At 43.8% G+C, this 25,544-nt stretch overlaps 1 protein-coding gene across 1 annotated transcript in view; it reads left to right on the forward strand.

Annotated features, from left to right (window-relative positions):
- LOC141105212 (neurotensin receptor type 1-like) overlaps positions 1 to 21,727 on the forward strand; it is a 64,377-nt gene extending 42,650 nt beyond the window's left edge. Inside the window, exons 2-3 of the mRNA XM_073595099.1 lie at positions 12,695 to 13,628; positions 19,964 to 21,727. Of these exons, the coding sequence (XP_073451200.1) occupies positions 12,725 to 13,628; positions 19,964 to 20,424 (1,365 nt within the window). The 5' untranslated portion in view covers positions 12,695 to 12,724 and the 3' untranslated portion in view covers positions 20,425 to 21,727. The remainder of the gene's footprint in view (positions 1 to 12,694; positions 13,629 to 19,963) is intronic.
- The last annotated feature ends 3,817 nt before the right edge of the window (positions 21,728 to 25,544 follow it).

Below are 25,544 nucleotides of genomic sequence, written 5' to 3' on the forward strand. Positions count from 1 at the left end.
CTCATGCGATAGAAAAAGGGGATACCTAGAGCCCTCCCCACCCTTTTATACACCTCTATGTTAAAGGGACACTGCAGCAAAAAGTGGTCCATAGACTCCACTTTACCAACACACTCCGCTCTAGGACAATCCCGATCATCCACAGGGCGATGCTTCAAGTTCCCTCTGACATAGAGCCTTCCATGGAAAGCGAGCCAGGCTTGATCCCTAAACTTCAAGGGGATTCTTTCTAAATTGATTAAACGCAACCCCTCCCTCATTACAGAGCCTGGGCAATCCCTTAAGGCCAGTGACACACTGAAAGCAGAGCTCAAAATCCTCTTCTCCAGAAGCTTCCTGGGGAGGGACTTGATATCCTCCACTGTCACCTGCCACTGCCGAAGTATTTTCAGACACGGGGCAACATAAGCCGGGAGCTTGCCATGTCGGACTCTCAGACTTTTCACTGGCCCGCCATCTTCCCAGCATCGCAGAAAAGGCCTAAAACAAGACTGAAAAATGCCCACCCATCCCGGCGGGTTCCCTGCTAGCATGTTACCAAGATTGTACTTTAAAAAGAGCAGAGAAAAGAAAACTATTGGGTTGACCATTCCTAGGCCACCCTCCCGCCTAGACAGGTAAGTTACATTGCGTTTGATCAGGTTCAGCCTACTTCCCCATAACAGTTGGAAAAAACAGCTGTACACCCTTGCATAGAGAGATGCTGGCAAGATACAGACGAAGCTGACATATAAAAAGATTGGGACCAGGTACGTTTTGATCAAGTCAACCCTCTCCCTCAAGGAAAGCTTCCATTTCTTCCAGCTTGCTACTTTGGCATTGGCACACACCAACCTGCTTTCCCAATTTCGATGACCATAGTCACCAGGACCAAATTTGATGCCCAACACTTTAATTTCCTGCTGGGGCTCTGGGAAGGCATCCGGAAGTTCGAAGCTTTCACCCTCCTCACCCATCCAGAAAACTTCACTCTTTTCATGGTTGACTTTAGAACCAGAAGCCTCCGTGTACTGCTCTATCATAGAGACCACCTCCTGCGCCTCCTCTGTCCCAGAGACAATAACAGACACATCATCGGCATAGGCCACGACCTTCAGAGGCGGCACACCAGCAATGCCCAAAGGCACCCCGCACAAAGATCCACTCTCTAGCCTTCTTATGAAGGGGTCGATTGCGAATACATATAACAGGGGGCTCAGAGGACATCCCTGGCGCACACCAGAGCCAACCTCAAAAGGCTGTCCAACCCAACCATTAACCAGTGGGAAGCTCTCAGCCCCTCTATATAATGTCTTCAGCCAATCTATAAACCTCCCCTGCAGGCCGTATCTACCAAGTAGCAAATACAGGTACTCGTGATTGACTCTATCAAAAGCCTTCGCCTGATCCAATGCCAGCAAGTACTTTCTCCATCCAGCAGCCCTGCATCGTTCCAAAGCCTCCCGGACAGCTAAAACCGCTGAAAAGGTACTTCTACCTTGGACCGAGCAGTGCTGATGACTGGACAACAAATCGCCTGCTACTGACGACAAGCGAAAAAAAAGAATCTTCGCCAGGATCTTTCTATCAACATTAAGAAGACTGATGGGGCGCCAGTTCTCAATCATTGAGGAGTCTTTACCTTTTGACAGAAGAATCACAGCGGATTGCCTCATGGAGGGAGGGAGCGAACCCTCTTCTAGACAGCTGTTATAAACCTCTACTAAAAAGGGAGCCAGAATGGACTTAAAACACTTGTAGAATTCAGCTGTCAACCCATCTGGCCCAGGCGATTTTTTGGTAGCCAGCTTCTCTATAGCATGAACTACCTCATCCACTGAAATTGGTTCTGTCAAATCCATCAAAGGCAATGTACCATTTCCCAATCCTGGAGTAGAATCCAGAAAGCTTTCCATCCTGTCCCGACAAAGGTCCTTTCTTCCCAGAAGGTCTGCGTAATATGACCTGAAGATCTCCAGGATCCCTGATCTGGACTTCACCAGGGAACCCGTACTATCCCTCAGGCCTATGACCGTCTTAACTGCTATGCCTTGCTTACAGTTCTGGTAAGGATCAGGCGAGTGATATTTTCCATAATCCCTCTCCAGAACCAAGGAGGCATGCCGGTCGTATTGACACTTCCTAAGAAGAAACTTCACCTCAGAGATCTCCCCTGGATCTCCTCTATACGAGACAAGACGATCAAGCTTCCTCCGCAAATGCTGGTAGGCAATGTACATACCAAGCTGCTTCTTCTTACTTATGGCCTTGAAAAGTCCTATTGTCCTTTGTTTCACAAGCTCCCACCACTCTGACTTACTGCTGCAAAAGTCCAGAATAGAAACCTGTGCCTGAAAAAAATCCTCAAAGGATTGTCTTACCTCTACATCTTCCAGGAGAGCCGAATTCAGTTTCCAGGTACCCCTTCCCCTGGGTGGAGTGTCCGAGGCATTCAGAGTCACAGACAGCATACAGTGGTCAGAGAACTCCACCGCCCTCAACTCAGGAGCCGAGAAAGCAGAGTTCTCCTTTAAAAAAAACCTATCTATCCTACTCTGACTATTCCCTCTCTGAAATGTGAATCCCGTGCTGCCAGGGCAGTGCTTAATATGCACATCTACCAGGCCTGCTTGTCTCACCATATCTCTAAGAAAAACGCTATCGTAACCCAGCCTGTCTATGGAGCCTCTCCTGTCTTCAGGCCTAATTATGGTGTTAAAATCACCTCCAAAGACAACCTGCTGGGACGTAAAAAGGAAGGGCTTGATCTCTGTGAGGAGGCATTTCCTGCCCCATTTTGACTGCGGTCCATAGATATTGATCAGCCGCAGGTCCTGCCCCCTAACAGAGACGTCCAAGACCATGCATCTCCCCATTTCTACCTCAATTACCCGCCGGCATGTTACCATATCGGTTTTAAAAAGGACCGCAACTCCGCTGCAGGGCTCAGCCGCAAGAGACCAAAAGGAGGGACCGCATCTCCACTCCCTTTTTGCTAGATGGACATCGGCCAAAGTATTGAGCCAGGTCTCTTGCAAAAATAAAATCTCGGCATCAAACTCGCTGAGCAAAAATAAGGCAATATCACGAGCTCTTGCAGATTTAATGCTGGCGACATTAATGGTCGCCACCTTTATCGGAGTGGGAACTGCCATCAGGATGATTGGGGTAGTCGTTTCTTAACCTTTGCCACACTCTCATCACCAGAAACAGCTCTCTTCAGACTACGTGACTCCCCCTCATCCATGGATGATAAAGAGAAAGATATATCAGACATATCATCACCTGACAAAACTGAAAAGGTATTACCAAGAGAAACCCCTCCTGGGTCCGACCCTGAGGAAGAAATGACCACTTTACTTGTCTTCCTCTTCTTCTTTTTCTTCCTCCTAAACTTCTCCCACCCCTCATCATCCGAATCCCCCTCAACAGAGGGTGAGACATGGGATATGGACACCCTTCTATCAGCCCCACCCCCATCCAGCACCCCCACATTCCCCTGACCACGTTTGTGCCGCTGAGGGACAGGGACTGGAGGCCGAGTGGGAAGATCCGCCAAACCTGCCCCCCCAGCAGCTTCTACCAGTCTGGAGGATCTACGTACAGTAGGATTAGGGACCACCACATGGGGGACAGACTCAGGGACCACATTACTAGGTGAAACAGAATCCGAAACAACAGATGTAACAGACACAGGAGGGACAGACTCAGGGACCACATTACTAGGGGAAACAGAATCCGAAACAACAGATGTAACAGACACAGGAGGGACAGACTCAGGGACCACATCACTAGGGGAAACAGAATCTGGAACAGATATAACAGAAACAGGAGGGGCAATAACAGTTTTAGCGGCCTCATCCTCCTTATCAAGTCTCTGCAACTCAGCCTCCAATCCTGGCAAGTTATGTAATGCCTCCGGGCACTGACTATAAGGATGACCCAGCTTTTGGCACAAATTGCACCGAATTTCAGTACAATCCTTAGCCAAATGGTCCAGATCCTGGCATAGTGAGCATTTCTTACGGGTACAAGTAGATGCAAAATGGCCTTTGTCACCACATTTATTACAGACTTTAGGCTGACCCTGGTAAAAAATAGTCAGCCTATCTCTCCCCAGAAAAGCTGAACAGGGAAGGTGTTGAACTACATTGCCCAGCATGCCCAATTTTAGTGACACTGTCCAGGCCCCTGTCCATATCCCATGCTCATCAAGGACCTTCCGCAGTGGAGCGAGGACCTCACCATATCGGCGTAGCCATACTATCAAATCAGCCTCTGGTATGGATTCGTTACGCACCAGGATCGTCACCGACTTTATCAGAGGCTGCCTGGAAATCACCTTTGACACCAAACCACTCCACTGCGGAAGGCCCTTGCACCTACTATACCTCTCCCAAAATAAATCCAAACCCTCAGGCTTTACAAAGGACAAATCAAATTCATAACTGCCCACTGGGCAAATCAAAGCAAATATATCTGATGCTTTAAACCCCATTTCCAGAACCAACTCAGCCACCCTCCCCCTTACTGGTGGGGTCCCCTCCCCCTCCCACTTCAATTGAACCACATTCCTCCTCCTGTACCCACCAACCATCCCACCACCAAGCCTCCCCAAATTGTGACCACTAAAATTCCCTCCACCCTCCTTGGTGCGACTCCCCAGAACAGACGCATAACTGCCCACATTTTTCCCAGCAGAAGAAGCATTTGTGTGCTTTGAACCGTCTGTCACATTTCTAGCAGATATCGATTGTACAGATTTGGTCTGCACAATCGATGAGTCTTTCCTCTGCTGAGCAGGGAGAGCAATGTCATTTTTATTTTTCCCAGCAGTATTAACCCCTTCACCACCACCCACCACTAGGGATGAGCTCCGGCGTGTTCGCATGGCGCACGTGCCGAGCCCGCCAGGAAGTCGGCACGGCGCAGCGCTAATCACAAGCAGTGAGACATTTCCCGATGTGCGGCTGCAGAGATCGGGAAATGTCTCCCTGCCTGTGATTAGCGCTGCGCCGTGCCGACTTCCTGGCGGGCTCGGCACGTGCGCCATGCGAACACGCCGGAGCTCATCCTTACCCACCACATTCATAGTTTTATCATTACTGTCATTCTTAATACTTGCTGGTATATTCACAGTTCCTGTAGTCTTCCCAACAGTGTCAGTTCCCACTGCTGTGCTGGTGGAATCTTCAGCTGGCCTGTTCTCCTCCATCAGGACAGGACTTTCAGCAGGCTGGTCTGACACCTCCATGGCTTCCACTGCACATGGTGCAATGTGCTGATCCCCTCCCCCATCACCATCAATCAGCTCTGTTGGAACACAGGGAAGTTCAGGTGAGGCAATCTCTTTGCTGGTGTCAGCCATACTGTGTGAAACACATGCAGTAAACTTGGTAGAAGAACTACTGGTCTCAGCAAACGCAGGAGAAGAAACATCCATGTTCAGGGTGTTTGGTGCAGGTCCATCTTCATTCCCTGGTTTATTTTTCCTCTCATCCTCAGGGGTTTCTGATGGATCATCAGATATGGCAAACTTGTCTGCTCTCAGGGGTGACTCCATCTGCTGGATGAAGGTCAGGGTGCCATGCTCACTCTCAACCCCCTGGCTGGTTGCCGCTGGCGATTCCAAGGCCTTACATGGGGGGAGAGGTGCAGAGGCAGATGGACCCGGGTCATCCATAACCTGAGGCTGCTGATCCATGCGACTTACTGACGACTGGCTGGCAAATCTCTTCTCATTGTCGAACTTTTCTTTAAATGCTCCACTTCTGGATTTTAACTTCTCCAACAATAAAGTTTGCTGCTTTACTTTTTCCTCTAATTCCTGTAACTCAGGCTTCATGGCTGTGCGATTTCTACTCCAGGCCTGGAAGTATTTGGCTCTGAAGTTCTTATGTTCAGTTTTCAAAACTTGAAGTTTCTCTTCAGCCCTTCCAATTTGCCTAAAACGATCAACAATCTTCTGTCTGAAGACACTCGCATCCATACCAGGGCCTGGACCCACAGTCAGATCCTCCACCTCCTCCTCACTAGGCCCCGTGTCATCAGGGGGATCCCTCCCTGGGCCTCCCCCAGGATCAGGCATTGTTCCTGGGCCAAACTAGCAGGCAAGGCCCAGGCTTGAAAAAAGGCTGGTTCTCAGAGAGCTCCTTGGGTGTGTCCTCCTCCTCCTTCCCACTGACCACCAATGTAAGGAGCATTCTTCCCACTGATCACCAATGTAAGGGACATTCTTCCCACTGATCACCAATGTAAGGAACATTCTTCTCACTGATCACCAATGTAAGGAACATTCTTCTCACTGATCACCAATGTAAAGGACATTCTTCCCACTGTTCACCAATGTAAGGGACATTCTTCTCACTGATCACCAATGTAAGGGACATTCTTCCCACTGACCACCAATGTAAGGAGCATTCTTCCCACTGATCACCAATGTAAGGGACATTCTTCTCACTGATCACCAATGTAAGGGACATTCTTCCCACTGACCACCAATGTAAGGAGCATTCTTCCCACTGATCACCAATGTAAGGAACATTCTTCTCACTGATCACCAATGTAAGGAACATTCTTCTCACTGATCACCAATGTAAGGAACATTCTTCTCACTGATCACCAATGTAAGGGACATTCTTCCCACTGACCACCAATGTAAGGAGCATTCTTCCCACTGACCACCAATGTAAGGAGCATTCTTCCCACTGATCACCAATGTAAGGAACATTCTTCCCACTGATCACCAATGTAAGGAACATTCTTCTCACTGATCACCAATGTAAGGGACATTCTTCTCACTGATCACCAATGTAAGGAACATTCTTCTCACTGATCACCAATGTAAGGGACATTCTTCTCACTGATCACCAATGTAAGGGACATTCTTCCCACTGATCACCAATGTAAGGAGCATTCTTCCCACTGATCACCAATGTAGGGGCCATTCTTCCCACTGATCACCAATGTAAGGAACATTCTTCTCACTGATCACCAATGTAAGGAACATTCTTCTCACTGATCACCAATGTAAGGAACATTCTTCTCACTGATCACCAATGTAAGGAACATTCTTCCCACTGATCACCAATGTAAGGGACATTCTTCCCACTGATCACCAATGTAGGGGCCATTCTTCTCACTGATCACCAATGTAAGGAACATTCTTCTCACTGATCACCAATGTAAGGAACATTCTTCTCACTGATCACCAATGTAAGGAACATTCTTCTCACTGATCACCAATGTAAGGGACATTCTTCCCACTGATCACCAATGTAAGGAACATTCTTCTCACTGATCACCAATGTAAGGAACATTCTTCTCACTGATCACCAATGTAAGGAACATTCTTCCCACTGTTCACCAATGTAAGGGACATTCTTCTCACTGATCACCAATGTAAGGGACATTCTTCCCACTGACCACCAATGTAAGGAGCATTCTTCCCACTGATCACCAATGTAAGGGACATTCTTCCCACTGATCACCAATGTAAGGAACATTCTTCTCACTGATCACCAATGTAAAGGACATTCTTCCCACTGTTCACCAATGTAAGGAACATTCTTCTCACTGATCACCAATGTAAGGAACATTCTTCCCACTGATCACCAATGTAAGGAACATTCTTCCCACTGATCACCAATGTACGGAACATTCTTCTCACTGATCACCAATGTAAGGGACATTCTTCTCACTGATCACCAATGTAAGGGACATTCTTCCCACTGACCACCAATGTAAGGAGCATTCTTCCCACTGATCACCAATGTAAGGAACATTCTTCTCACTGATCACCAATGTAAGGAACATTCTTCTCACTGATCACCAATGTAAGGAACATTCTTCTCACTGATCACCAATGTAAGGAACATTCTTCTCACTGATCACCAATGTAAGGAACATTCTTCCCACTGATCACCAATGTAAGGAACATTCTTCCCACTGATCACCAATGTACGGAACATTCTTCTCACTGATCACCAATGTAAGGAACATTCTTCTCACTGATCACCAATGTAAGGGACATTCTTCCCACTGACCACCAATGTAAGGAGCATTCTTCCCACTGACCACCAATGTAAGGAGCATTCTTCCCACTGATCACCAATGTAAGGAACATTCTTCCCACTGATCACCAATGTAAGGAACATTCTTCTCACTGATCACCAATGTAAGGGACATTCTTCTCACTGATCACCAATGTAAGGAACATTCTTCTCACTGATCACCAATGTAAGGGACATTCTTCTCACTGATCACCAATGTAAGGGACATTCTTCCCACTGATCACCAATGTAAGGAGCATTCTTCCCACTGATCACCAATGTAGGGGCCATTCTTCCCACTGATCACCAATGTAAGGAACATTCTTCTCACTGATCACCAATGTAAGGAACATTCTTCTCACTGATCACCAATGTAAGGAACATTCTTCTCACTGATCACCAATGTAAGGAACATTCTTCCCACTGATCACCAATGTAAGGGACATTCTTCCCACTGATCACCAATGTAAGGAACATTCTTCTCACTGATCACCAATGTAAGGAACATTCTTCTCACTGATCACCAATGTAAGGAGCATTCTTCCCACTGATCACCAATGTAGGGGCCATTCTTCCCACTGATCACCAATGTAAGGAACATTCTTCTCACTGATCACCAATGTAAGGAACATTCTTCTCACTGATCACCAATGTAAGGAACATTCTTCTCACTGGTCACCAACGTAAGAAACATTCTTCCCACTGATCACCAATGTAAGAGGTTCTATTGTTGCTGGCTACCGGGATTTCTTATTGCTGGGGGGTCCTTTTAATGCTGAAGGGTCTATTGTTGGGGGGTATATTATTGTTGGGGTGGATCTACTGTTTTGGAGGAGCTCTATTGCCGCTGGCTGCCAATGAGTCTATTAATACTGGCAGCTAGGGTATCTATTGTGAGGGGGGGGATCTTTTGTTGCTATGGGGGCCTATTCTTGCTGGGGGGGGGTCTATGGTTTCTGGGTGGGGCGTCTATTGGGAGATGAATTGAGAGTGTTTTAACATATCTTGAAGAGTTGCTCCCCTTTTGGGCCTGCACAGTCCAATTCTTTTTCCAATGTTTTCTACTGGGGAGTACCTGTGCCTATTCTCTGTGAAAGAAAAAACTGATCTGGGATCTATGAGACCCCAGATCTCTCCTCTACGTTTGAAATCAAAAGCTAAAAAAAAAAAAAAATGTATCTTTTGCTTAAAAAAAAAAAAAAATTGTCTACGTCCACACTAGATCAGAAGTGACGTCATGACGCCGCTCCAGTCCTCCAAGACCATAGAGGTGATCAGAGATGATCTGGTCTCTGTTCACTTCTGTGACCAGCTGTGTGATCCTTCAGACCGTTTCCCGGGCTTGCCGGTAAGAACAGTAAGCACGAGAAACCACGGAGCGAAGGGAGGGGGAGGGGGGAATGACCCCTCCTGCTGCTTCTGAAAGCGATCCAGCCGCTAATTAGTTGCTCGGGCTGCTTTCATGAGAGAATCGCCAGCTGGAAAAAAAACAATTCCGGGGATTATGGATGATAGCTTCAGACTAGACATGTGCACTGCCAAAAAATGTGTTTTTACGGTCATTCGTTATGATTGAAATTTGTTATTTCGGATAAATTCGGAAATTCGAGAATCTGAAAAATTAGAAAATCCAAAAATAAGAAAGAAAATCCGAAAATTCAAAAGAACAAAAATAAGAATGAAAATCCGAAATAATAACTAACTAATAATTAACTAACTATTAAATTATAGGTATTGGAATTTCCTTTAAAAATTGGCAGTTGGTGAACGTAACGAGTTTATCCGAAATTACAAATTATCCAAAGTAACAAATGCCGCATCTAAACTAATGGAACGTAACAAATTAATTCTCTGTATGGAATATTCCTGTGTCTATAGGACACCGCTGGGCATAAATAAACATGACTTATAACTGCATCTTTGTAAAAAAAATATCTTTTTGTTGTTTTATCAGTATTTTGTTTCAAGGAGTAATTATAAATGCCCTACAAAGGAGTTTTTTTATGTTTTATATATGCATTATTAACATTTTACCTAACATCATTTTATGATATAGCTAATTTCTCAATTTTGTATCTTTAGTTTATATCTTTAGTTTGTAAAAGGCCCTGACGAAGCGGGGGTTCCCGCAAAACGCGTAGGCCATACTTCTGATATTTTATACCGGGATTCGTACAACCTGGACCAACCAAACAGTAAACTGTACTCTCTTTCAGATTGTAATGTTTTAAATATTCTCATCCAAGGATGGTAAATAAAGTATCTTTATATCTTTTTAAAAAAAATATTGTGTTCTAAATTATTATCCATACTCCATCGAGGCACATGTAAAGTCCCACTTCACGTCTTTCTAAATTTCGATTAATAAATAAGTTATTATTATTATTATTATTATTATTAATTTGATACATTCCATTTGTTTAGATGCGGCAATTGTTATTTCGGATAATTTGTAACTTCGGATAAATTGGTTACGTTCACCAACAGCCAAATTTTAAAGGAAATTCCAATGCCTATAATTTAATAGTTCGTTATTATTAGTTAGTTAGTTAGTATTACAGATTTTCTAATATTTGGGTTTTCTAATTTTCAGGTTTTCTCATTTTAGATTTTCGAATCTTCGCATTTCTGTATTTTCGTATTTTTGAATTTTTGTATTTTCGTATTTTGGAAAAATTCGTTAAAACGGGTTTTCGTTAATTCTAATATTTCCGAATTAACAAATTTGTCGAATTTTGTCGAAAAATTTAATTCGTAACGAAACTAATTGCACATGTCTACTTCAGACATAATCCCGGCAAACCACTTGCAAGCCGCAGCGTATATATACGTATTGCGGTCGGCAAGTGGTTAGAGTTGGGGCAGAATTTCTTGCTGTCTGGTAATACTAGCCAGGGAGAAGAGCTAAGCTTATTTGTTTGGTGAATGAGCCCCAACTCTACAGACTGTAGTACATGAGAGTCTCAGGTGGACGACACATGCTGGGAGGCAGCAACCATCTGGCACTAGCAAAGCCGCTTGGATCAATTTTCTTCCCTATTCTTATGTTTTTGGGGCAACAACAGCGCCTGCTGATCATATTAAGCTTGCTCTTTGGCAGCGGCGTGATTTTCCATTTTGCTTTAAGTAGCAGCTGCACCTAATAAAGCGCCATCTGAGAATACGGTGCATGCGGCGTCAGTACTCCAAATATAGAAAATAGATGGTGTACGTTCCCTCCTTGTATGAGGATGTGAGATTGTTACAATGGTGGATGTTTTAGGTAATAGGTAATATTAGGAGATCGCTGGCCACAGCAAACACTCTCATTATATAACATCAGCATGCACACAGGATCTCACAAAAGTAAGTACACCCCTCACATTTTTGTAAATGTTTTCTTCTATCTTTTCATGTGACAACACTGAGGAAATTACACTTTGCTACAATGTAAAGTAGTGAGTGTACAGATACTAAATAAACCAAAAAAAAAAAGTGAAACATAATAGTGTTCCATATTAATTGTCAGTGGGAGGAATAGTGCCCCATCATTGGTGTCAGTGGGAGAAATAGTGCCCCGTCATTGGTATTAGTGGGAGGAATTGTGCCCCATTATTGGTGTTAGTGGGAGAAATAATGCCCCATTGTTGGTGTTAGCAGCAGGGATTATGCCCCAATTTTGGTGTCAGTGGGAGGAATAGTGCTCCATTATTGGTGTCAGTGGAATGAATAGTGCCCCATCATTGGTGTCAGTGGGAGGAATAGTGTCCCATCATTGGTGTCAGTGGGAGGAATAGTGCCCCATCATTGGTGTCAGTGGAAGGAATAGTGGCCCATCACTGGTGTCAGTGGGAGGAATAGTGCCCCATAATTGGTATCAGTTGGAGGAATAGTGCCCCATCATTAGTATCAGTGTGAGGAATAGTGTCCCAACATTGGTATCAGTGGGAGGAATAGTGCCCCATCATTAGTATCAGTGGGAGGAATAGTGCCCCATCATTAGTATCAGTGTGAGGAATAGTGTCCCAACATTGGTATCAGTGGGAGGAATAGTGCCCCATAATTGGTATCAGTTGGAGGAATAGTGCCCCATCATTAGTATCAGTGTGAGGAATAGTGTCCCAACATTGGTATCAGTGGGAGGAATAGTGCCCCATCATTAGTATCAGTGGGAGGAATAGTGCCCCATCATTGGTATCAGTGGGAGGAATAGTGCCCCATCATTGGTATCAGTGGGAGGAATAGTGCCCCAAGGGCCAGATAAAGGTGAGCAAATTGCCAAATCCGGCCCCCGAGCTGCAGTTTGGCGACCACTGTTATATATATTTATGATCTCAGATGAAATAGGTAAAATTTTACAATAACTAAGCATTGATTGTGATGATTTTAGTGTCTTTTCCTGTATGCCATGATCTGCAGTCTTCATACTGTATTATTCAGAAGCGGCTTTAATATATTTTGCCTCTCCTCTATAATGGTGTTTGACTTACTCCACTAAACGAATTGCCTTATCAGAGATTTGCATGACGGAATAATAAATCGATTCCCTTAATCATTGACCATTGTTCAACCATTCAATTAATGCCGGTCACTTAGAGCTGTGAAAAGAGCAATCAGAGTGTACTTATTGCAACCTAATTTTGCTTCTTTTATAGTAATTATTGTTTTCTCTTCTCTCTCTTTAGTATTGAACCCTCTGAACTTGAGTTTCTGAAATGAACCGCTCAAAGACACGTGTTTTGAACGAATGCCAGAACCACATCAACTTCGAAAATGAGTCCTCGTGGAACGACGGCATGGCCTTCAACCATACCCGTGGGACGTTGAACCGCCTTTTCATTGGAGCCCAAAAGCAGGAGCCCAACTATGTGGCCATACCCGCCACCGTCTTTTGCAGCTTACTCTTCTTCTTTGGTATTTTGGCCAACGGGATTAGCATCCTTACACTAATGAGAAACGGAAGGATGAAGGTGAGCGCAGTCCGGTTCTACCTCTTGAGTTTGGCCTTGGCAGACATTTTGTTGCTCTTTACCATCCCAGTAACTCTTTACCGATATTTCTGGCAATATTACCCTTGGTCACTCTCCGACTCTGTGTGCAAATTGTACTTCATGATCCGGCACATCTACTGTGCTACCACCAGCTGGACCATTATCGCCTTCACTTCCGAGAGGTACTTTGCCATATGCCATCCTATGTGGTCCATCACCGGGCTTCGGAAATCTCGCATGGCTTATTTACTGGCCTTCATCTGGATTTTATCGTTTATCAGCACTATTCCTGTGGCTTTGGTGTACGGAGAGTCTGCAGCTTGCATCTTGGACTATACGGCCACCACCCAAGAGGAAGTGGTGCTTGATTCCACCGTTTGTGAAATGCTGGAGCCAAAACCCTACATTATATACAAGAGCATCCTGCAAATTCGGAGCATCTTATACTTCGTGGTGCCTCTGGCTACCATTATCATCTTCCACCTACTGATCTACCACCACCTCAGTATCAACCATCGCCAGAGGGAGAAGATTGGCCTAACAAGAACGCATTGGCGGTTTTCTTCCAAGGGCGTAACTCAGCCTCAGAGACGCCCCTTGTCAGAAAAGAAGGCCCGTCAGCTAATGGGTGAGTGCATTGGGCTTTGTTTATAAAGACACTTGTTGCTTTACAACTAGACATAAGCGATTCCTTTCTGTCTGAATGTAAAATCGGCTGAATTGTTGGTTGTTTGGAGATTCGGATGTATCCGAATCTCCGAATGAAATAGTAATGAATTTGCTTGAAATTCATTTCATTTAGTTTAATTTATCCGTTTTCTGACGAATTCCAAATTTTCAAAACGATTCAAATTCCTTGTGAAGAATACCTTGTTAGGGAGCGGTGTGGCGGGCGTTGTGATTGACGATGGATCTACACCGAGGGAATTGTCAAAAACTTGTGTAGTGTCTTTATTCACTTTTTTTAGTGAATGGGTAGGAAACCTATGTACCTATGTAACCTATACTCATTCACATAGGGGGGGTTGCGGAATCTGGGGGCCCCCTTGTTTTCAGGGGGCTTCCTAATTCCGATGAGCTTCCTGCCCGCAGACCCCCAACGACCACCACCCAAGGTTGTGGGGAAGACGCCCTCTTCCCCATCAACATGGGGACAAGGTGCTTTGGGGTGGGGGAGCTGAGACCCCCCCCCCTTGTTGAGGGCATTTGGCCTGGTATGGTTAAGGAAGGGAATGGCGCTCGCTCGTCCCCCCCTCCCTTTACTAGCCTGCATGCTCTGAAAAGTGGCTGGTATGGATTTTTTTCGGGGAGGGGGGCCCGCACACCGTTTTTTAAACATTTTTGCCTAGAGTTCCCCTTGAAATCCCTGCCAGAACTAAATGAATCGTGATGACCGCCGGCCACGAGCAATCACGGGCACGAGAGGCAGAACAGGGACGTGTGTGTGTGTAAACACACAAATCCCTGTTCTGTTCTGTGAGGAGCGGAGAGACAGATTGTGAGTCCCTAATAGCTGGGAATCACGATCTGTCATTTCCTCTAGGTCAGTCCCCTCCCCCTACAGTAAAGAAACACACACAGGGAACACATTTAACCCCTTGATCGCCCCCCTAGTGTTAACCCCTTCCCTGCCAGTGAAATTTTTATAGCACTGATCGCTGTATAAATGCCAATGGTCCCAAAAAATGTGTCATAAGTGTCCGATCTGTCCACCATAATGTCGCAGTCCCGATAAAAATCGCAGATCGCCGCCGTTACTAGTAAAAAAAAAAATAATAATAAAAATGCTATAAATCTATCCCCTAGTTTGTAGACGCTATAACATTTGGGCGAACCAATGAATATATTGCTTATTGCGATTTTTATTACCAAAAATATGTAGAAGAATACATATATTTGGGTTCACCCAAAAAGCCTATCTTTGTCTGCACGTACTATGCAAATTCAATCAAATTTATCAATATTGATGTACTTTTTGTCTTTTATGACTTAAGTCTTTTACTCATTATACAGGTGATACTCGAAAAATTTGAATATCGTGCAAAAGTTCATTTATTTCACTAATGCAACTTAAAAGGTGAAACTAATATATGAGACTCATTACATGCAAAGCAAGATAGTTCAAGCCGTGATTTGTCATAATTGGGATGATTATGGTTTACAGCTCATGAAAACCCCAAATCCAAAATCTCAGAAAATTAGAATATTGTGAAAAGGTGGAATATTCTAGGCTCAAAGTGTCCAACTCTAATCAGATAATTAAGCCATAAGACCTGCAAAGGGTTCCTGATCCTTTAAATGGTCTCTCAGTCGGGTTCAGTAGGAATCACAATCATGGGAAAGACTGCTGACCTGACAGTTGTGCAGAAAACCATCATTGACACCTTCCATAAGGAGGGAAAGCCTTCAAAAGATACTTGCAAAAGAAGTTGGATGTTCCCAAAGTGCTGTATCAAAGCACATTAATAGAAAGTTATGTGGAAGAAAAAGGTGCCCAAGCAGCAGGGATGACCGCAGCCTGGAGAGGATTGTCAGGAAAAGGCCATTCAAAAGTGTTGGGGACTTTCACAAGGAGTGGACTGAGGCTGGAGTCAGTGCATCAAGAGCCACCAGACACAGACGGATCCTGGACATGGGCTTCAAATGTCGTATTCCTCTTGTCAAGCCACTCCTGAACAACAAACCACATCAGAAGCGTCTTACCTTGGGCTAAAGAAAATCAGACCTGGTCTGTTGCTCAGTGGTCCAAAGCCCTCTTTTCTGGTGAGAGCAAATTTTGCATCTCATTTGGAAACCAAGGAGCCAGAGTATGGAGGAAGAATAGAGAGGCACACACTGCAAGATGCTTGAAGTCCAGTGTGAAGTTTCCACAGTCTGTGTTGATTTGGGGAGCCGTGTCATCTGCTGGTGTTGGTCCACTGTGCTTCATTAAGTCCAGGGTCAAAACAGCCGTCTACCAGGAGATTTTGGAGCACTTCATGCTTCCTTCTGCAGACGCGCTCTATGGAGATGCTGACTTCAATTTCCAGTAGGACTTGGCATCTGCCCACACTGCCAAAAGCAGCAAAACCTGGTTCAATGACCGTGGGATTACTGTGCTTGATTGGCCAGCAAACTCACCTGACCTGAACCCCATAGAGAATTTATGGGACATTGCCAAGGGAAAGATGAGAGACATGAGACCGAACAATGCAGAAGAGCTGAAGGCCGCTATTGAAGCATCCTGGTCTTCCATAACACCTCAGCAGTGCCACAGGCTGATAGCTTCCATGCCACGCCGCATTGAGGCAGTGATTGCTGCAAAAGGGGCCCAAACCAAGTACAGAGTACATATGCATGCTTATACTTTTCAGAGGTCTGATATTGTTCTATGTACAATCCTTGTTTTATTGATTGCATGTAATATTCAAATTTTCTGAGATTGTGGATTTGGGGTTTTCATGAGCTGTAAGCCACAATCATCACAAATATGACAAATCACGGCTTGAACTATCTTGCTTTGCATGTAATGAGTCTATGCCATATATTAGTTTCAGTGGCGTCTCCAGCTTTAATATTTAGGGGGGCACATGGGGGGATAGGGACAAAAGTAGGGGGGCAACTATAATATATATATACAGTATATATATGTTTCCTGGGGCCCTTTACTACGATCCCACAATGGCCCTTTCACATGTTCTGCAGTGAGCTCCCTTCCTACTGCATTGGGGCCCCCCCAGGTTGGCAGAGAACAAGAGATATATGTCACCAGCATACCAAGAAAATATAAGGATCCAAAGCAGTGGGAGAACTATCAGGGTTGCAAAGGTTGTCTTGCCACTGGGCCCTGGTGTTCTGCCACTGTGGGGTTCCCCAGCCTCCTCTTGCTGTCCTGCCCCTGCTATTGACAGTGCGGCCATGGTTGTGTGAGCACTCGCATTATGCAGTGTCAGCGAGCAGAGGGAGGGGGGAGGAAATACCCGCAGGAGCTGACTGGGGACGATCTCCCTCTTAGACATTGCCTTTTTGTAAAAAAAATAAATAAATAAATATGTTTTTTTTTTTTAAATTGAGGGGGCACATGGTGGGGCACTGCATGATGTTGGGGGGGTCAGGGTCCCCTCTGGCCCCCCCTAGTGACGCCATTGATAAGTTACATTAGTGAAATAAATGAACTTTTGCACGATATTCTAATTTTTTCGTGTATCATCTGTATGTGTTTTGTAATAAATTTACCTTTTTTTGACAAAATATATTGTTCCTGGTCACTTTTAAAGTCCCAACTACCTATGGGGGTTGTATGTTCTTTCTATTTATCCTGGGATGTGGTGACCTAGAACTTATGACTCCATGGATCTTGGAATTCTTTTTTTCGAAGAATACATATCGGCCTAAAAAAAAATGAGGATATTTATTATAGCAAAAAGTACAAAATATTGTGTTTTTTTTCACAATTGTCGCTCTTTTTTTGTTTAGAGTGCAAAAAATAAAAAACGCAGAGATGATCAAATACCACCAAAAGAAAGCTCTATTTGTGGGAAAAAAAAGGACATCAATTTTGTTTGGGTGAAACATTGCACGACCGCGCAATTGTCAGTTAAATCGACGCAGTGCTGAATCGCAAAAAATGGCCCGGTCATTCAGCAGCCAAGTCTGAAGTGGTTAAACTAATAACTATTTACACCCCAATCAAATGGTTTCTTGTTCTGTACTTCTTCCAGTGGCAGCTTCCTACTCCAGTTCTCCTGTGGTTGCTCTGCTTTCTACTGTATGTTAGGCAGTAGGGAGGGCTTGATCCAGCCTTGTCAGGAAGGTCAAAGTAGAACTATAGGCAAAACATTTTTTTTGTTTTTTTTGTTTTTCATTTTGGATCGAGCAAGGGAGGGGTTATAATCCCTGTCAGTTTAATTTTTTTGCCATCTGTGTCCCATTTGGGAGATTTACCTTCACTTCCTGTCCCATAGCCAAAACAGGAAGTGAGAGGAAATCCCTGCAAATTAAGGGAATCTCTTGGGGACCCATAGGTCACCAGAACTAGTGTCCCTATTGGACGATTTACCCTCTATTGCTTTTCTGGGGACAACCATAAATTTGGGATTTTCTGTTACTTTCAAATGATAATGGTAAACCTGACAAATAGAGAATGTGAATCTCCCTAACGGGGGTACAGACAGCGATAAAGACCTGACAGGGGGTCTAATCCCTCTCCACTGCATCCAAAAAAAAAAAGTTTTGCCTTTAGTTATACTTTAATCCCATCCAAACCTTACTTTAGGGTGTGGCAGCCCACTTTTATTAAACAAAATGGAAAGTTCAAATCAGTTGCCCATGCAAGGATTCTTCCACATCCACATGAACAGTCAACTGAAAAATGCAGAGCCACCTGGGCTTCCTTGTCAGCTAGACTTACTCCTGGGAAAAGACCTCCTGGTTACTGGCTGGGGCACCTCTGACCCTCTGGATGAGACCCCCTTTCTCTTGGCTCCTGGCTGGGGCACCTCTGACCCTTGGGTGAGATCTCTTGTCTCTTGGCTCCTGGCTAGGGCACCTCTGACCTCCTGGATGAGACCTCCTGTCTCTTGGCTCCTAGCTGGGGCACCTCTGACCCCTGGGTGAGATCTCCTGTCTCTTGACTCCTGGCTAGGGCACCGCTGACCCCCTGGATGAGATCTCCTGTCTCTTGGCTCCTAGCTGGGGCACCTCTGAACCCCTGGATGAGACCTCCTGTCTCCTGGCTGGGGCACCTCTGACCCCTGGGTGAGACCTCCTGTCTCTTGATTCCTGGTTTGGGCGCCTCTGACCCCTGGGTGCAGGGCCAGGACAAGAGGTGGGCAGGAGGGGATGGCTGCCCTGGGCACTGTCGTACCATGGGAGGTGGGGTCACCACAAGGAGATTAGGGGGGTGGGAATTTGAGGGGCGGCAAGGGGTAAGTACTGTTCTAGGAGGGGAAATTTGATCCAGGATTTGTGTTGGGAGGGGGAATGGGGTGATAGGGGAAAGATTTGTGATAGGAGGGGGGATTTGGGGGCGAGTTTGTGCTGGAAAGGGAGGGATTTTAAGTGGGGGGAGAAGATGTGTATTAGTTTCCTCTTACTGACACCAGTGTCAGACAGTAAACTTGTTTAGAAAGTTTGGAGACCCCCGATCTATGGTACATCTTCCAAGGAACAAGCTAGAAACTGTGCAGAACAGCTATGTGAGATGTGAGGCTCCCACCTTTGTTTTTTTGGTTCTCCTTTAAAGATACACTATATTGTCAAGAGTATTGGGACGCCTGCCTTTATACACACGTGAACTTTAATGACATCCCTGTCTTAGTCCGTAGGGTTTAATATTGAGTTGGCTTCGCCCTTTGCAGCTATTACAGCTTCAACTCTTTTGGTAAAGCTGTCCACACGGTTTAGGAGTGTGTCTATGGGAATGTTTGACCATTCTTCCAGAAGCGCATTTGTGAGGTCAGGCACTGATATTGGACGAGAAGGTCAGGACTCTGGGTTAAGGTGCAAGCCAGTCAAGTTCCTCCACCTCAAACTCGCTCACCCATGTCTTTATGGACCTTGCTTTGTGCACTGGTGCGCAGTCATGTTGGAACAGGAAGGGGCCGTCCCCAAACTGTTCCCACAAAGTTGGGAGCATGAAATTGTCCAAAATGTCTTGGTATGCTGACGCCTTAAGAGTTCCCTTCACCCGAACTAAGGGGCCAAGCCCGACCCCTTAAAAACAGCCCCACACCATAATTCCCCCCTCCACCAAATGATTTGGACCAGTGCACAAAGCTAGGTCCATAAAGACAGTTTGCGGTGGAGGAACTTGACTGGTATTAAAGTTCATGTGCGTGTAAAGGCAGGTGTCCCAATACTTTTGACAATATAGTGAATGTGAGATGCGTGGCTCCCACCTTTTCTTTTTTTATTCTCCTTTAAAGATATATTACATTTTTTTTTTTTTAGCTGAGTTCTACTAACTAATGTCCTTTCTTCCAGGGGCTGTAGTGGTGGCATTCTTCCTGTGCAATTTTCCTGATACTGCCTCGTCACTCATGCAGATCTACATAGACAACTGGAACACACACATCCATAAGCTCTACACCTTGCTGAAGACCTACCTATCGCTGCCACTTTGGTACCTCAATAGCGCTCTGGACCCAATACTGTTTTGCATTTCTTCTACGTCGTTCCGCAGCGCATGCTGGGAAACCCTCACAGCTGTTCTGCCGTGGCAGGATAAATCCGTAGATGGACCCAGCCACACATACCACGCTTCCTGCGCTCGGTCTGGTGGATCTTCCCTGGTGTCGGCTCCAAGCACCCGATCAACGTGGACACTTAATTCAAACGAAGGAGAGCAAAAAGAATGCTTGGGTCAGTCTCGAACCAATGACCCAAAACTCGTTTCCTTCAGGCACCTTGACGTCATGGAAACCAGAGACTACGCGTTTCCGTAAGGACTTTTCAAACTGTTGCAAAGGATGCCCATACTTTCAATGACAGGACCACGGTGTTACGGCGAGTTGCTGAAAAAGGGTTACTTCTAATAAAATTATCCCTGGTATGAATTTAATTGTATTGGAATTGCAAAAAAAAAAAAAAAAAAGCTGTGAGCTGGCGAGGAAATGTAATATTCACTTCGTAAGAGGATTATAGAATCAAGGCTCCAAATAAGGCCGAGACTTTAAGGCAGCGTCTTTGTGCAGCTGATACCAACGACGTTTCGGTCTGAGAATTCTTTCAAGCTCGCATAAAAGAGGATTACATGAAATAGCGCGATGGGGGTTTAATTGAAAATTAATCTATTGTTGCTTTCTATTAAAATTTGAATTTGAGATGCCTTTGGGGGAAAAAAAAAAAACCAACAATATATAATGGCAGTCACTATTTGTCATCTATGAGGAATCCTGTATCCAGCATGAACTGTTGAGAAGGTTCAGGCAGCATATAGCACAAGCCTTGATGGTGGTTCCTCAGGTGGATCTAAGCTATCACATCTGTCAAGACTAATGAAAGCTTGCATTGAGCATTGTTTGAACTCAAACTGTAATGGCAACACCCATTTAATTGGTCACTTCAGCACCCAACTCTCATAGGCCTGGAACTTTAGGTCACCATTGGCTTTATCAGGGGTCCTTGGGTGACTCTAAGATATCACATCTATCGTGACTAATGAAAGCTTGTACTTAGCATTTTTTTTAAAGTTAAACTGTGAGTGATGGTGTAATCCATTTAATTGGTAACTTCAGCACCCAACTCTCTGGAGTGGGTCGGGCTCCTTGAATTTTGGGTCATTGTTGCCTCCATCAGGGGTCCATGGGTGGCTCTGAAATATCACATCTGTCGTGACCAATAAAATCTTGTGTTTACAATCATTTAAGCTGTGAATAATGGCACCATCCATTAAATTGGTCACTTCCGCACCCAACTATCTGGAGTGGGTTGGGGCTCCTTGAATTTTGGGCCATTATTGCCTCCATTAGGGGTCCATGGGGGGCTCTGAAATATAACATCTGTCATGACCAATAAAATCTTGTGTTTACAATAATTTAAGCTGTGAATAATGGCACCATCCATTAAATTGGTCACTTCCGCACCCAACTATCTGGAGTGGGTTGGGGCTCCTTGAATTTTGGGCCATTATTGCCTCCGTCAGGGGTCCATGTCGCTCTGAAATATCACATCTGTCGTGACCAATAAAATCTTGTGTTTACAATCATTTAAGCTGTGAATAATGGCACCATCCATTAAATTGGTCACTTCCGCACCCAACTATCTGGAGTGGGTCGGGGCTCCTTGAATTGTGGGCCATTATTGCCTCCGTCAGGGGTCCATGGGTCGCTCTGAAATATCACATCTGTCGTGACCAATAAAATCTTGTGTTTACAATTATTTAAGCTGTGAATCATGGCGCCATCCATTAAATTGGTCACTTCCGCACCCAACTATCTGGAGTGGGTTGGGCTCCTTGAATTTTGGGTCATTGTTGCCTAGACATGTGCAATTCGTTTAGTTCCAAATTCGTTTCTTAATGAATTCCAACAAATTTGTTAATTCCGAAACATCCGAATTAACGAAAACCAGTTAAACGAATTTTTCCGAATATTCGTAAGTTCGAATATTCGAAAATTCGTAAATTTGTAAATTCGAAATTCGTAAATTCGAAATTTGAAAATCTGAAAAACCGAAAATTCAAAAATCTGAAATAATAACTAACTATTAAATTATAGGTATTGGAATTCGAATACGAATTTATCCAAAGTTACAAATTATCCGAAATAACGAATGCCGTATCTAAACGAATGGAACTTAACAAATTGATAATAATAAATAACAATAGTATTAATAATAAAAACGTTTTATTATTATTATTTATTATTAATTTATTCCATTCCATTTGTTTAGATACGGCATTCGTTATTTCGGATAATTCGTAACTTCGGATAAATTCGTATTCGTTACGTTCACTAACAGCCACATTTTAAAGGAAATTCCAATACCTATAATTTAATAGTTAGTTTATTATTAGTTAGTTATTATTTAGAATTTTCAGGTTTTCGTTCTTTCGAATTTTCGTATTTTCTTTATTATTTTAGTTTTTCCGGATTTTCAAATTTACAAATTTACGAATTTTCAAATTTACGAAATTACGAATTTTTAATTTACGAATTTACAAATTTTCTAATTTACAAATTTACGAAATTACGAATTTTTTAATTTACGAATTTACAAATTTTCTAATTTACAAATTTGCGAAATTACAAATTTTTTAATTTACGAATTTACAAATTTTCTAATTTACAAATTTACAAATTTACGAATTTTTGAATTTACGAATTTACAAATTTTCTAATTTACAAATTGCGATCATAACGAATGACCTGAAAAACAGAAAAAAAACTCAAATGAAACGAAAACGAACAAATTTTTCGGCATTGCACGTGTCTATTGTTGCCTTAATCAGGGATCCTTGGGTGGCTCTGAAATATCACATCTGTCGTGACCAATAAAATCTTGTGTTTACAATTATTTAAGCTGTGATAATGGCGCTCAATCCATTTACCGGTAATTAGTCACTTTAGCACCCAACTATAGTTCTAGACACTTAATGGAGTGGGCAAGGCTCTTTGGACTTGGGGCCAATGTTGCCTTGATCAGGGTTTCTCAGGTGGCTCATATTTGTTGTCACTAATAAAAGCTTGTATTACAGTGCTGGTGACACCTACTTTTCCTTTAAATTGTGAATAATCCATGGGTGGCTCTGAAATATCACATTTGTCGTGACCATTAAAATGTTGTGTTTACAATTATTTAAGCTGTGAAAAATGGCACCACCCATTTAATTGGTCACTTAGCCACCCATCTATAGTTCTGGAGACCTTATGGCATGGACTAGGGTTAATGTTGCCTTGATCAGGGTTTCTCAGGTGGCTCACATCAGTCGTTTCTAATAAAAGCTTGTATTGCTGTGCTGGTGACACCTACCTTTCCTTTAAACTCTAAGTAATGGCATCATCTGTGTACTTGGTCACTTCAGCACCCAAGCCTCAAAGATCTGACACTTTAATGAGTTGGCCAGGCTCCATAAATTGCCTTGATCAGAGGTCCTCAGGTGGCTCTAAGATATCACATCTGTCATGACTAGTAAAGCTTGCACTAAGCATTATCTTAATTTCTACTGACTATTGACAATGGCATCATTCGTCACTTCAGCAGCCAACTTCCATAGATCCAGAGTTGGCCAACCTCCTTGAATTTTGGGTCTTTCTTACCTTGTTCAAGGGTCTTCAGGTGGTTCTGAAATATCACATTTGTGGCAACTAATAAAATCTTGTATTGAGCCTTTAATGGCACAATCCATTTAAATGGTCACTTCACCACCCAACTCTTATAGTTCTGGACACTTACTAGAGTGGGCCAGGCTGGTTGAATTTGGGGTCATTGTTGCCTTGATCAAGGATCCTCAAGTGGTTTTGAAATATAACATTTGTGGTGACTAATAAAATCTTGTACTGAGCATTATTTTAATTTAAACTATGACTGATGGTACCATCCATTTAATTGGTCACTTCCGTGCCCAACTCCAAAAGATCAGACACTTTATCGAGTGAGACATGCTCCATAAATTGTCTTGATCAGAGAGGTCCTTTAGGTGGCTCTAAGATATCACATCTGTCATGACTAATAAAGTTTGCACAGAGCATTGTCTTAATTTCAACTGACTATTGGCAATGGTACCATTCACTTAATTAGTCACTTCAGCACCCAACTTCCATAGATCCAGAGTTGGCCAACCTCCTTGAATTTTGGGTCATTGTTGCCTTGTCCAAGGGTCTCCGGGTGGCTCTGAAATATTACATTTGTATTGAGAATTTTTTGAATACCGGGTAATGGCACAATCTATTTAAATGATCACTCCACCACCCAACTCTTATAGTTCTGGGCACTTAAATGAGTTGACCAGGGTCCTTGAAATTTGGGTCAATGCTGCCGTGATCAGGGTTTCTCAGGTGGCTCATGTTTGTCATCACTTATAAAAGCTTGCTTTGAGCAACCTCAATCGGGGGGGGGGGGGGGTTGTTTTGAGCATTATTTTATTTTAAACTTTGAGTAATGGCATCATGTATTTCATTTGGCACTTCAGCGCCCAACCCTCATAGGTCTGGAGTGTGTCAGGCTCCTTGAATTTGAGGTCATTGTTGTCTTGATCAGGGATCCTCAAATGGCTCTGGAATATCACATTTGTGGTGACTAATAAAATCTTGTACTGAGCATTGTTTTTCATTTAAACTGTGAATGATGGTACCATCCATTTAATTGGTCACTTCACCACCCAACTATAGTTCTAGACACTTAATGGAGTGGGCAAGGCTCCTTGAAATTGGGTTCAATGTTGCCTTGATCAGGGTTTCTCAGGTGGCTCATATTTGTCATGACTAATAAAAGTTTGTATTGCAGTGCTGGTGGTGACACCTACTTTTTCTTTAAATTGGGAATAATGGCATGATCTGTATTACTTTAGCATCCAACACTCAAAGGTCTGACACTTGATCGAGTGGACGGTCTCCTTGAATTTTGGATCATAGTTGCCTTGATCAAGGGGTCCTCAGGTGGCTCTGAAATGTCACATTTGTCAGGACTAATAGAATCTTGTATTGAGCATTATTTAAACGGTGAGTAACGGTACCATGTATTTAATTTGTCACTTCAGCGCCCAACCCTCATAGGTCTGGGGTGGGCCAGGCTTTTTGAATTTCGGGTCATCATTGCTTTGATCAAGGATCCTCAGGTGGCTCTGAAATATCACATTTGTGGTGACTAATATAGGGTGACTGTTGCTTTGATCAGGGGTTCTCTGGTGGCTCTAAGACATGGGTGCTAAACCTGTGGCCCTCCAGATGTTGCAGAACTACTAAACCCATGAGCCATTGAAAGGCTGACAGTTACAAGCATGACTCCAGAAGGCAGAGGCATGGTGGGACTTGTAGTTCCACAACAGCTGGATGGCCACAGGTTGAGCACCCATGTTTTAAGATATCACATCTGTCAGGACTAATGAAAGCTCCTATTGAGCAGT

This window comes from Aquarana catesbeiana, linkage group LG08 (assembly GCF_042186555.1).
Source record: "Aquarana catesbeiana isolate 2022-GZ linkage group LG08, ASM4218655v1, whole genome shotgun sequence".
In the NCBI taxonomy this organism is placed as follows: Eukaryota; Metazoa; Chordata; class Amphibia; order Anura; family Ranidae; genus Aquarana; species Aquarana catesbeiana.